At 35.6% G+C, this 12,889-nt stretch overlaps 1 protein-coding gene across 1 annotated transcript; it reads right to left on the bottom strand.

Annotated features, from left to right (window-relative positions):
- Nucleotides 1-6,389: 6,389 nt before the first annotated feature.
- LOC127739748 (60S ribosomal protein L17-2) lies at nucleotides 6,390-8,515 on the bottom strand. The gene is made up of 7 exons (XM_052258627.1): nucleotides 8,455-8,515; nucleotides 8,325-8,361; nucleotides 8,088-8,128; nucleotides 7,225-7,455; nucleotides 7,045-7,147; nucleotides 6,754-6,821; nucleotides 6,390-6,673 (listed from the first exon to the last, which is right to left on the bottom strand). Exons 1-7 carry the CDS (start codon nucleotides 8,455-8,457, stop codon nucleotides 6,611-6,613), a joined length of 546 nt encoding a protein of 181 aa, XP_052114587.1. The 5' UTR covers nucleotides 8,458-8,515; the 3' UTR covers nucleotides 6,390-6,610.
- Nucleotides 8,516-12,889: the final 4,374 nt, after the last annotated feature.

Raw genomic sequence — 12,889 nt, 5'->3', positions numbered from 1 at the left:
ATCATCATCATCATCATCATCATCATCATCATCATCATCATCATCATCATCATCATCATCATCATCATCATCATCATCATGTGTATGATTTATAATTTTTGGTTTAGATTTGAAGGGTTAAGAATTTAGGATTTAGAATGATGGACTAGAATTTATGAGCAAGTTAAAAGGTTTAGGGTATAGTATTATTTATTTAGTATTTTTTATTTATTATTAAGTGTTTAGGTTTTGTAGTTTAGGGTTTATAATTTAGGTTATGATAGAGGTATTTTGGTTTTGTGGTTAGAATTTATGATATATTACTGAAGGTTTAGGGTTGAGAAGTTGTGTGTTAGGGTTTAGGATTTGTAATTTAGGGTTTAGAGTTTATATTTAAGGGTTTAAGATTTAGGATTTAGTGACGTGTATTTAGTCTTTTAAAAAATTAGTTTATAAAATTTAAATTAATAAATATTAATTTAAAATAGACAAAAATTTAGTATAAATTAAATAATTTAAAAATAAATACTCTAAAAAAATTGATATTGTAATTTAAAAGTACATGAAAATCTTTATTAATTAATTTTACAGTTGTCTAAATTCTCACAAATAGAATATTATCTTAATTCTATTTATTTTGAATAATTGACCATGTGTACCCATGATAGTTCAGAACGCTGACAAATGTACCCATCGTAGAAGGAAACTGACTTTGTAACCATGAGAGATGGGCTCCGTGTGACAAAAATAGCCTGGCTTGGGTTGGCACCTGCTTCGGGTTTGTATAGTCCTACATGGCAATCCGAACCTCCCAAAGCCCAATCCACGTGAATCTAAACGTTGTATACGTAGGTAATAGTTGAAATGAAAACCCTAGCAAGCTCTCTTCCCCAATTCGAACCATAACCCCAAATCTGAAATTTTGTTGCAATTCGAACCATAACCCAGAGTGATCTCAGAACCCCAGCGATGTCATCACGCAGATTTAACTCAGATGGAAATTTTGGAACTCGCAGCAGTTCTTCAAGTTCAATGAAGATGAAGGAGAAAAAGCTCGATGGCAAATGTTTCTGTGGGAGAGATGTTGTGTTGATGGAGTCTGGAACGATTACGAACCCTAATAGATGGTTCATCAGATGTCCTCTATGGGCGGTAAGAGACAGCTGCTGTTGTTGTTGAGGTTAGACAATGATTTCTGAGTTTTAGTTGACAAATTTGGAATTTTTTTCACTTAGACAAGAGATTGCAGATACTTTGTTTGGGTGAATGAACTCGAACAAGGATGGGAGGGCATGGCAAGATGTTTAGCCAAGAGGAAGTTCGAGCATTGTTATGCAACACCTGATGATGGATTGACTCTGAATTCGGGGGGGAATCTGCAAGCATCCTCAATTATGGCTAATAAGATAGACAAATTTAGGGTTGAAATTAGGGGTGAAATTAGGGGAATTAGAGTGATGATTATTACTGTTGCACTGGGGGTAGCATTTTGTCTGTTTTGTGAGTTGTATTTGGTTATGAAATCATAAGACTTGTAAAAAGAGAGGTCTTTGTTCTGTCATAGTTAAAATTTTTGAATGATATTGGCATAATATGGATTGTTCTTAATCTATACTGGTTTACTTTTTATGTGATACATTGATATAGATACACAATGTTTGAACTTGTTGCTGCAATCTAAAATGATTCTGATAACATTAAGGATCAAACAGTAAGTTGATTCTGATAACATTAAGGATCAAACAGTAAGCTGGAAATTAGCAACCTGATAATTTTGCTTTTCAATATATGAGTAAGGAACAAATTGGATGACGAAAATGTTGTAACAATAACAATAGTGATATAAAAAAGAGGCAAAAGATGGCAAGTATATAATTGCCTTAACAAGTAAATTGTTCATTATATATATATATGGATGCTGGAGGCACCAAACATTCTGATATTAGACAAAAAAGGCAAGTACTGGCCACTGAATTTACACCCTCAAAAAAAGCCTTACTAAGTCAGAACTAAGCAATAGGATGAAAATGCATCAGAAAACACAAGAGTTATGTATCTCACAAGTGTAACCTAAAAACAACAAAAAGCCAGATTCCAAATTTTGCAGTATTAGTCTATGATATTGGGGTCGAGTTACTGCTCCCGCTTGATAAACCATTTTTTCCTCCGCTTGATCCCCGTAACCTGCCTCGACCTCTACCTTGACCTCTCCCTCTATCAGATGTGCCTGGACCTGTAGCTGTTGGAGTCACAACTCCAGGTGTGGGCATGAACTGCATAAACCGGGTGCTTGTTCCTACACTAGCACCTTGTAGTGGATGTGGTGTAGTTTGAGAGTTGTGTGTGGAGGGAGTTGTTGCTGGCTGGTTGGCAGCTGGTGTACTTGGCTGCTGTCTTTGTCCGGTCGGAGGCGGGCGTTTAACACTTCTCCTTTTAACTTGTTTTCTGGTTGTTGCATTGGTTGGCTGTGGCTGTGGCTGTGCAATTGGTGGGGGAGGCATTGGGTGAGGCTGCTGCAAACCATAGAACAAGTCGTGCATATTGTGCAATCTCAGAACCTTCAATCCGCTCTTTTGCTTTCTTCATAGATCTATAAATTTTTCTTTCATTGATTAGTACATCATACTCGGATCTGAAGTATTGGTCAGCCTCTCTAACTGTCAAGTTTGGCTGCACTCGAATCCTCTCCTCCAACTCATCTATGACCCACTTTCCATCTGTTGACTTACATCGATTGTCCCTACTACGAATGTCTTTACCTGAAAACTTGCTGGAAATGTTCTCTTGGCACAGTATATTTGCCAAGGACACTCCTCATCATAGCATATAGCCTTCGATCTTGTAGAATCACATCGAGCAAAGAATATGCTCCTTCCAATATTGATATTAAACTTTCTGACAGCCTTCCTGAAGTGGCTTAGAGTTTCAAACTCCATCCCAACCTCCAACCGAACCTGGTTAACTGGAGCATCAGGATTGCTCTGAGGAAAAACTGGAGTTTGTTCGATATCGTCATCACTTGCTATGCTATGCAATTCCTCTGATTCATAGCAATGATGACCAGGATTTTCATCAGAGAAATCATCATCATCAACGGGGACGTAGAAGGTTGGAGGCTTGTCTAAATCGGGGTTTGGAATGAAAGACTGGCCTGTAGGGGGGCCTCCTAGTTGATCTCCTCTTATTCACCTTTGGCCTTCCCTGAACCTCCTCTGAAGGATTGCTCTGATCATTCTGGGGAGTCCTATTGGTGTCAGAGGGTGGGACTGTCTGAGGGATTGATTGTGAGAGTGGATTCCCATATGGATGAAGGGTGTATTGGGTTAGTTGTTCTGGTTCAAGAGGTGCAGAGACATTGGGTTCAGAAGCAGGGACTGAGTCTGAACAAGCAGTGTGTGTTGGTTGCTGATCTTGTTCAATAGGTGGCTGGGAAGGTTGGGACTAACTTGATGGTGGTTTATCTGGTATGCCAGGTGTTGGGGGAGGCTGAGAAACCTGTCTTGCCTCAACAGATCCTGAGAGTTGTGGGTCTGCTGTCTCCTCTTCCATAGTGATATTGTGGTTTATCTGGGCCTCACTCCTTTTTCGGTCATCCATCCCAACTTGCAGATTACTTACAATATCAGCATCATCCTCATCTTCCACTACTATCAACCTTCTTTTGGGACTCTTTTTCGGAGTTGGAACCCTTTTAGCACAACGCTTTACTCTCATCTTTGATGGAGTCATGTTGTTCTCCGCCACTAACACGGGCTCATCCACCGGATGCTCTGTATATACATTTACTCTGTTACTGTTCTTCACAGCTGCCTCATACATCCTAACTATATCCATGTCAACCTTGAGGTCCCTCAACCCATCATCAAGCCCTTTCCCAGGTTCCAGCCAGAAAAATTTAGAAATAGATGTATATCCTATGTCCTTCACCAAATCAGATACGAAAAAACCATTCAAGGTATCAACATTAACCCTCTCTATCTCTGTGACTTCACCACCAACATAAGTAAGCTTCCCACACGGCCCTCTCTCAAACCGTCCTCTATGATTAATACACAGTGTTATATGGATGGTGGCCATTCCTGAAACTGAAATAAACTAACACATTCTAAGATAACAGTGCATGTTACTACACCTAACACAAACCATAAATCAACTACTTCAGCACCTAACAGAAACCTAAATCAATTAATCAACTAATTTAACAAATCTCAGCCACGATTTCATATGGTAATGTAATCTGTCCAACTAGTCTCAGTGACATTTGAAATAAATTAACACTGGCAATGACATACCTCAGCTCTCTGCCGAGCAAAGGGGGTTACCTCTACACCGTCGGCGACGAAATCTCAGGGTTCGAGCTCCGCTGTCTATTCCTTGCAAGTTCCCCTACCACGTTCTCATTTTGATGGCTCTGTACTGCTCCAAATGCCTTTTCCAACTTCCGAATGACAACGTTGAAAGCCGTAGCTTCAGGGTGATGGTTTGCGAGTATTCCCGGCGTCTTCTCCGACTAGGAAACAAAAGGACGTTCTCTGCTAGGGCATAGTCAGGGCCCCGCGAATTTCTCTTCAATGTTAAATTGTTTAATGTTAAATTCCACGTGGATTGGGCTTTGGGAGGTTCGGATTGCCATGTAGGACTATACAAACCCGAAGCAGGTGCCAAACCAAGCCAGGCTATTTTTGTCACACAGAGCCCATCTCTCATGGTTACAAAGTCAGTTTCCTTCTACGATGGGTACATTTGTCAGCGTTCTTAACTATCATGGGTACAAATGGTCAATTATTCTAATTTTATTTTTTTAACTCATCTAAAAAATATCCTAATAAGGCTCTAGCCACACATGCTCATCATCTTCATAATTTTGCAAACCAAAACAAAAAACAGGTCCATGTACACACAAAAAGTCCAATATCTTAATGATAATAATTATACCCACATTAATCCCACTAAATCATTCTACTTTCTACCACAGATTCTGCTTCTACTGCATCCAAGTCTTAGTCAACCTGCAATGGTTTTGGCGCGTACCTACACCTCCATACACGCGTCCAATACCGAAACGTTCCACGTCTATTTCTCACCTGCTGAAACAAAATCCCTTCAGCATGGTAGCATGAAACCATGATGTTGATGCTCCTATATTTCAAGTTAGTGCCTCTTTTGTGAATTTGAAGCTTTCTATTTCGTTTAACAGTGTTGTTAATTTGTGTGATGTGTTAAATTTTCAGGTTGCTGATTATGGACTTGTAGAAGACCTATTTGAAGTGATACAAAAGTTGCTAGAGAAGCTTCCTGAGAAAAAATAAAGCGTGTAACATGCATCTGTATGAACTGTGCACTTTCTGAATGTATCATGTAACATTTAAATTGCTATTATTTTTCCAAAAATAAAGAAAATGAGGTTTATTGATGAATCTACAGAATACTAGACTGTTCGCTTTTCATATTACAGTGGATTCAATTGATGCACCAAATCATCTAGCATTGATCAAAACCTGAGGATTGAAGTGTAAATTTAACAATTAACATGAAGAGTAGTAGGCTTTGCTAGGTTTGTGATAAGTTAGTAAGTGTTAACAAAGAACAAAAGAAAGTTCATCAGTATTTCTCACATTTTCTTCTTCAGTTATAATTATAGGTGAAAACTTTAACTGTTTAAGTAATGTTGATATTAATCTATAAGTTCGATTGAGCGTTGGTAAGGGTTACCCACCAAAGTGGCTCGCACATCAACAATGTATCAGTTTTTCCAATTTCCAATATTATTTTGCTCCACATTTTAGGTTTGTGGATTACTTTTGCCTCACTTTAGTTGTGTTTTTATGAATTCATAGTTGTAGTATTGAATATTGAATGCTACATCCTAGTAACTTAATTTCCCTTAAACTAAACATTCAAGAATTCAGCAAAATGCTTTTCAGTAACTGGACTTAAGAGTCCAATAATCAGTTTAAATAAAAAAATGCATTCAATTTGTGTTTCCATTTTTTTTTATTATTTATTTTTTGTTTTTACAATATAAAAAAAAAACAAAAGACCAAAAAACAGGATTTAAATGAAAAAACGAGTCAAGAAACAATTTTGATGCACAATACCAATCTTAATGGCCACTTTAGAACTTTATTCTACTTTAATCATCTTTACATTTGCAACTTTTATCGAGTTTTACTATCTTGATCCAAAGGTAACTATTTATTTTATCATCCTACTCACTTTGAAAAAACTTGACAAATAGAAGCTTAAATTATGGTTAATATTTTGTTTTTTTTTTTTGGTGACTATGGTTAATATTTTGTTTAAAAATAACTAGTGTAATTATAATTATTAATATAAATTTAAAATATTACGATACTTATATTATAAAATAAAACTAATAATTTAAAAAACATTTTAAGAATAGAAGCTACTTAACATAAGGTAACTCACTCTCATTTAACTAAAACTTGATAATAATCAAAAGATTTCCATAACAAATTTCCCAAAATCTCAAATTAACTTGGCAGAATATATGAACAAAATTGCTGTTCATTCTAAAAAAACCGATCCATGACAAATATAGGGCAAACAGAGTAACAAAACTAACAACCTAGGAATTTAGTAACTCAATCTTCTGCACCGACTGCGAAATTTAGGATGAAGCACCACTACGAAGGCCTTGAGACTTCTTGCTTGTTGCCAACTGGGACTCCGGCTACAAGAACAACAATAAATGAACATTTGATGCAACATGAAAATGAAATCAAAATTTTTAAAACATGGTAAAATCAATACCTCTTTCTTAACAGGCTCTTCCTTCTCGGATAAGATCAACTCTATGTGGCAGGGAGATGACATGTAGGCTGACAACAAAAGTCATAACCAATATTATGAAGAATGCAATGGCAACACTCGTTAGAATTAACCACTCCAATTTTCATATACTTATTTTTTGTAATCATATTAAACATCAATATAATAAATGGATATTAACCTTTCGTCAGAAATAGATTAGGAACCAAAAGATAAAATAGATTTACAAAACACGGGAATCACCCTAGTTAGAGTACTAAGATTATAACTTACGATTGATTCTTCCGTGAGCACGGTAGGTGCGGCGTCTTTGTTTCTGTGCTTGGTTGACTTGGATGTGGGAAATGTAAAGAGCATCCACATCCAAACCTTTCACCTGCATGAACGAAAACAATTTCAAACAGTAGCAAGCCATGGAAAACCAAACACGGTCGTGCAATGCAGCACACACACCTCAGCATTGCTCTCAGCATTCTTGAGCAAATCAAGGATGAAGTTAGCTGATTTTACAGGCCAGCGTCCTTGTCCATTGGAATGTCTGTTCTTTGCCTGGGCAGTCCTCCCAACACCACCACAGAAGCGTCGGAATGGAATGGCCTGTTTGTGGGCCAAAACATCCTCCAAATACCTCTTTGCCTTAACAAGCGGCAACTTCCTGATAGCAAAGGCAGTCTCCCTAGTGTTCTGTAAAAGAAAACTTCTTAATTCCCGCTCAATAATAAGAGAATAATTGAATGAATAATATAAGCCATCTTTTTTATTCACATAATATGGAATTTGCTATATCAAACTTTCATCAACAAAAGGGACAAATAAATTAACCCATTATTGATAATGATAAAGCAATGTACAAAATGATTTACAAGGGACGAACAGATAGAAGCATCAATTGATAGATCAGATTTGTAAATTAAACCAGAACTTGTGAGCCACTACACTTTGCAAGTTGGAACTTTGGAGGAGACCAGCAGACCGAGGAAAAGCAAGCGAAGGAAGGGAAGAGGTTGAACAGTTAATGAGTCAAGCAAGATAAAGATATATGCCCAGCACACAAACACACACTTAAGGTCATTAATTAAACTATTCCACTTACTAAGCATGCAAGAGATACCCCAGCTCACAATCCATAATCATCTACCATAAATCTCCACTTCCAAAAACCCATCTATTCACATACACACACATAAATAAAGGAGAAATTGATGAAATTCATGAAACATGACAGAGAGCTACAAATATCATTTAGCCTAGCTCTAAAATTTAGGTATTTAATGTAAGAGCAGTAAATTATTACGAAGGAAAACAGAACATTGTACCTTGAAATGAACCCTCAAATCAGAGCCTCTAGCCTTGCAAGCTACAGTTGCAACCATTACAACAGGTTAAGCTTAAATCAACAATTTGAGCCAAAAAGATAAAAAAATATAAACAAATTCCAGTAACTGTTAACATCGTTTTGAATGCAAATTTTATGAAAACAAAAAAAAACGCTCAATAAATTGCACATAAGCTAATAGGATCTGAAGACTCAATGAAACCAAAATTGTTCATACACTTGGTGGGATTTACGGGTTCTCTGGAGTACTTCACCTGAAAAAAAAGAGTGCGTGGTGAGAACAGATTGAAGAATGGAGAATATCGATTTTAAGCATGAGGAACGAACAAACATTGATTAGTGATTACCATTGCGGCGATTGCAGCTTGTTCTTCCTCTTCGCGGAGGCTACACAGAAGGGTTCAACAAAAATCAATCTATTTAAAAAAAACCTCCAACCTATTCGAAGTTATTTTTTATAATAAAAATATATATTTTAAAATAAAATTAATAATATTATATTATATTTTTATACTTCAATTAATATTTTATAATATTAAAAGTTAATAGTTATTCAATTATATCTTTGAAATTGTACTCCGAAATTTATAGTAATCTCTCATACAATTTTCACCCAAAACTAACAATCAAAAAATTAGGATGTACGGATTCCAGCCATGTTGACACTCCAACAGTTAGCTGATATGACTAATAAAAATTTTTTTTGCAATTTGATCCTTTCTCCCTTTTAAAATTCTAATTTCTAAATTATGTTCATTATCTGCATAGCTTTCCCTCCTCTTCTCTTATGTTCTCTTAACTGTGTTATAGAAGAAGGATTAGCTATAATGATGGATAACTCTAGTAATGATATTGAAAGTTCGAACAATCATCGCTTCAATGAAATTAGAGTATTTTCATGAAGAAAAATCTAACTTCTGCCAATGAAATGGTGTACAACAGAAAAGAGAAATAATATTATAAATGAAATTTTGAAATAACTTTCCAAACCCATAAATAATTGAAAACAAATTTGATATATGCCAGAAACAAAATATAGCCTGCACAGGTACAAATACAATAAGATATTACAGAAAAATTACAAATAAATTATAAATAAAATTCATAAGCAAAATGATAATCAATAATCTATTACCTATTCATGTCTATTATATATAAACATGCATGGCATAAGCTGTTGCTAAACTTTTTGCTTCACTGAAGATACCCTAAAACATTCTCTTTAAAAAAGGTCATTAAACTATCTCAAAAAAGTTCATCAACCCAGAAAATTCCTATTTCTTTCCAAGTTCATATAATAAACTATCTCAAGCACAGAGATGTGCGATGGCATAGGGAAGTAATTCATTAAAAAAAGAGCCAAACCAAAAAAAGTTTACCTTTAGAAGTTCCATAACGGAAGTGATAACAAGAATAGAAGCAACCCTAGAGAGATTTCTCATGATAGTACTGCTCTCCACAAAATACCGTCAGAGCCTTTTTGAATATTACGCTGAGGTAACTCCAAAATTATGTTTTTCATGACTTATGAAATAATTGGTCTTAAAGTGGATTGATGGCATAGAACTTAAAATAGAAATCTAAAATAAATATTGACAAGAATTCAAGAAGCAACAAAGAAAGACAATAGAAATGAAAGTTGAAAGAGAAGCTTCTCCTGCCGATGCTTCCATTGGAGTGATAGTTGCCATTACTAGAGTTACCTATCATCATAACAAATCCTTTTTCTATAACACAGCTAAGAGGACAGAGGAAAAGAGAAGGAGAAGCTCTGCAGATAACAAACATAATTTGAGAATCAGGGTTTTAAAATGGGGATGAGACTAAATTGCAAATAAAAATTTCATTCGCCACATCAGCTAATTGTTGGAGTGCCAGCATGGCTGGAATCAATATATCTTAACTTTCTAATAGACATTCTGGACGGAAACTACGTAAGGGACTACTATAAGTCGTGGAGTGTAACTTCGAGGACATAATTGAATAATTATTAACTTTAGGGACCACTTTGAGTCTTGACTGCAACTTTAGAGACCACTTTGAGGCTTTACTCTAAATATGATACAAAATTTGTTAAATTTAATTTTTAAAAGAAAAATTTATTACCTTTAACATTTAAAATTTATAGATTTGTATATACTAATTTTACATCAGGTTGACCCAGTTTAACCTAGATCACTTTCTTGTCCGATCAAAATAGACCCCATGACCTTTTAGGATCGGATCCGGATCTATTTAAAGCCAGCTTGACTCGACCCATAAACACCTCTATTGGGTGCCACACTCCTTTTGTGTGCTATTTTTGTTTTTGATTCACAAGGCTTCCATCTCTTATTTTTCTTTGGGCCCATAAAATAACCTAGTCCTCATGACCTAATGTCCATACTCTATATTTACTAGAGTTTAATTTTGATATACTAATAGTGTAAAGCAGAATAAATTTCTATAATAGTCCCTAATATTCACAAAATTATTCAATTTGGTCATCGAGATTCTAATTTTTCTATAGTAGTCTCCCAGATTAAACTTCGGGCATCATAGTGGTCCTTGGCTCATTTTCGATGATGACTCAACTATTTCAGTGCTGATGTGAATATCATGTGCCACGTTGCACCCAATTTGGTCCCTCCTTCACCCCACACCTTACCCCATCCCCGACCCTCCTCTCCTTCCCCTCCTTCTCCGTCGTATCCCTCTCCCTTCTCCTCCCATTATTAACTCTCTCCATCCCTCTCCTTCGAACTACCTTCCCCTATTTCTCTTTCTTTCTCTGACACTTCTTTTCGCTATCGTCGCTCGTCTTCTCTTTTTCTTCATCTTTCAGTTTTAGCCACTCCAATTAGGGTATCCACGGCCATGGGATCCATCCCCGATCTTGGTGAGTTGAGCAAAATTGCTCCTCCGCCAAGCTTCGACAAGTTCCAACGTCAAACCTCACTCATGACCAGATGAACACTCCTCTGTAAGGAGCTCTCCGACCACTTCTTCTCTCTCGAGAAATATCTACTTAGCAAATCAGAAGCACTCAATCTCAAGATTCACACCTTTGACAACCACACCGCTCAGTCCCTAAAATTTCTTGACCATCGGGAGTCTTCTATCTAAAGAAGCCTCCAAAATCGCCCTCTTGACAACAACCAAACCGCTACGCTCGCCATTGCCCTCCAAAATTCCTAAGAAGAAGGAGCTAGAGAAGTTGAGGTCAGAGATGTCATGATGCTGTTATAGTGTGTGGATCCGACGATACCATAAGTGTTTTCTATGGACAAGAGAGGAGGGGAGAAGGTACGTAGGGGGACCTAGGTTAGGCGTGCATGCTGCTGCTGGAGTCGCTGATACTGGTGGCAGTGGACCTTGTGATAGGAAAGTTGAAGCTGATGGTGACGCCAATAGCAAAGGAGATCACTGAGACGTGGAAGGTGAGCCTTGAAGAGGGGAGGGATAGAGAACGTGAAGAGGGAGAGGTGGCGAAGGGTGGGGGAAGGTAAGTCAAAGGAGAGGGATGAAGAAAGTTGAGGATGAGAGGAGAGGGAAGAACGTTTGGACTATTAAATTGTCCCGATAACAAAATACATTTTTTAAGTTTTTTAATAATTATCAAATAGTCCTTATTTAATTTTAATTTTAATTACAAATTAAACCTTCATATATTATTTAACTATAAAATCTACTCTCTATTTTATAAATTATTATTTTATTGTTCATCTATCATGTTTATTAACAATTATAAAAAAAACAACGAAATAGATCTTTTATTAATCATAATTTTCATAAATATTTTGGCAATGTGAATCAATGAGCTTTTTTAGCTCTTGATCTCTAACTAGGAAAATCGTATTGGTTGGTAATTCAATCGATTAAAAGTACAACACAATCGATTGAATTTCATACAACAATAATAAAGGTGTAATAATAAAGAAGAATTAATGTAAGCTCAATCAATTACGTAATACTTTCAATCGATTAAATTTTGAAAAAATTCATATTGCGGAGCAAAATTCAACCGATTTTGTTACATGTTTAATCGATTGAATTTAAAAAAAAAATTATATTATCGTGCGAAATTCAATCAATTTTATTGTACTTCCAATCAATTAAATAAGAACTATCAAATCCTTTGTCTTGTTAATTACCCTTACTTCAGAGAATTAAAAGCTATTTGAATTTTCTAGGTCCCAATAAAAAATATAAAAAAAAGTCGTTACACTACTTGCTCCAATATTGCCTTAATTGTCCTACTTCACCTTAGTTTGGTAAAACTTTTACTTTTCAAAAGTAGCTTATAAAAATTAATTTTTAAAAGACGGCTTTTTAAAAGTTGTAGCATTTATGTTTGGTAAATCAAATTAAAAATAGCTTTCAATAAACACAAGAAACATCAATTATATTTGGCAAAATAGCTTTTAAAATTTTAAAATAGTATGATAGACATAAATGTAAGCATTAAATTTAAAAATTAGTTAACATATGAGGTTATATTAGACTTTTAAATTTTGAAAAGTACAAGCCAATTTTAAAAAGCTCTATCCTAGATGCTTTCAAAAGTACTCCAATCTTTTAAAAGCTGCAAGTACAAGCACGTGGTCTTTTATATTTATCAAACGCAAAATGAAAAACTTGAACTTTTAAAAAGTACAAGCACCTTTTCAAAAAATTTTACCAAACCACGCCTTCATCTTCATCTTCATCTGCTTCGTTTTTGCTTGGTTGGAAGAGTTGTAATTAACCTTGGATGTTATTGCCCTTGATCTAGTTATCTAGTTCTGTCGTTTGTCGAAATAA

Source organism: Arachis duranensis, chromosome 3, assembly GCF_000817695.3.
Source record: "Arachis duranensis cultivar V14167 chromosome 3, aradu.V14167.gnm2.J7QH, whole genome shotgun sequence".
NCBI classification, from domain to species: domain Eukaryota; kingdom Viridiplantae; phylum Streptophyta; class Magnoliopsida; order Fabales; family Fabaceae; genus Arachis; species Arachis duranensis.
This window is presented reverse-complemented; position numbering and strand designations above follow the sequence as displayed.

Coding starts and splice junctions, on each gene's coding strand:
- LOC127739748 (XM_052258627.1), bottom strand. Junction 8,129..8,324: donor ACCCGTAAATCCCACCAAGT/GTATGAACAATT, acceptor TTGCAACTGTAG/CTTGCAAGGCTAGAGGCTCT. Junction 7,148..7,224: donor ATGCTGAGAGCAATGCTGAG/GTGTGTGTGCTG, acceptor TCGTTCATGCAG/GTGAAAGGTTTGGATGTGGA.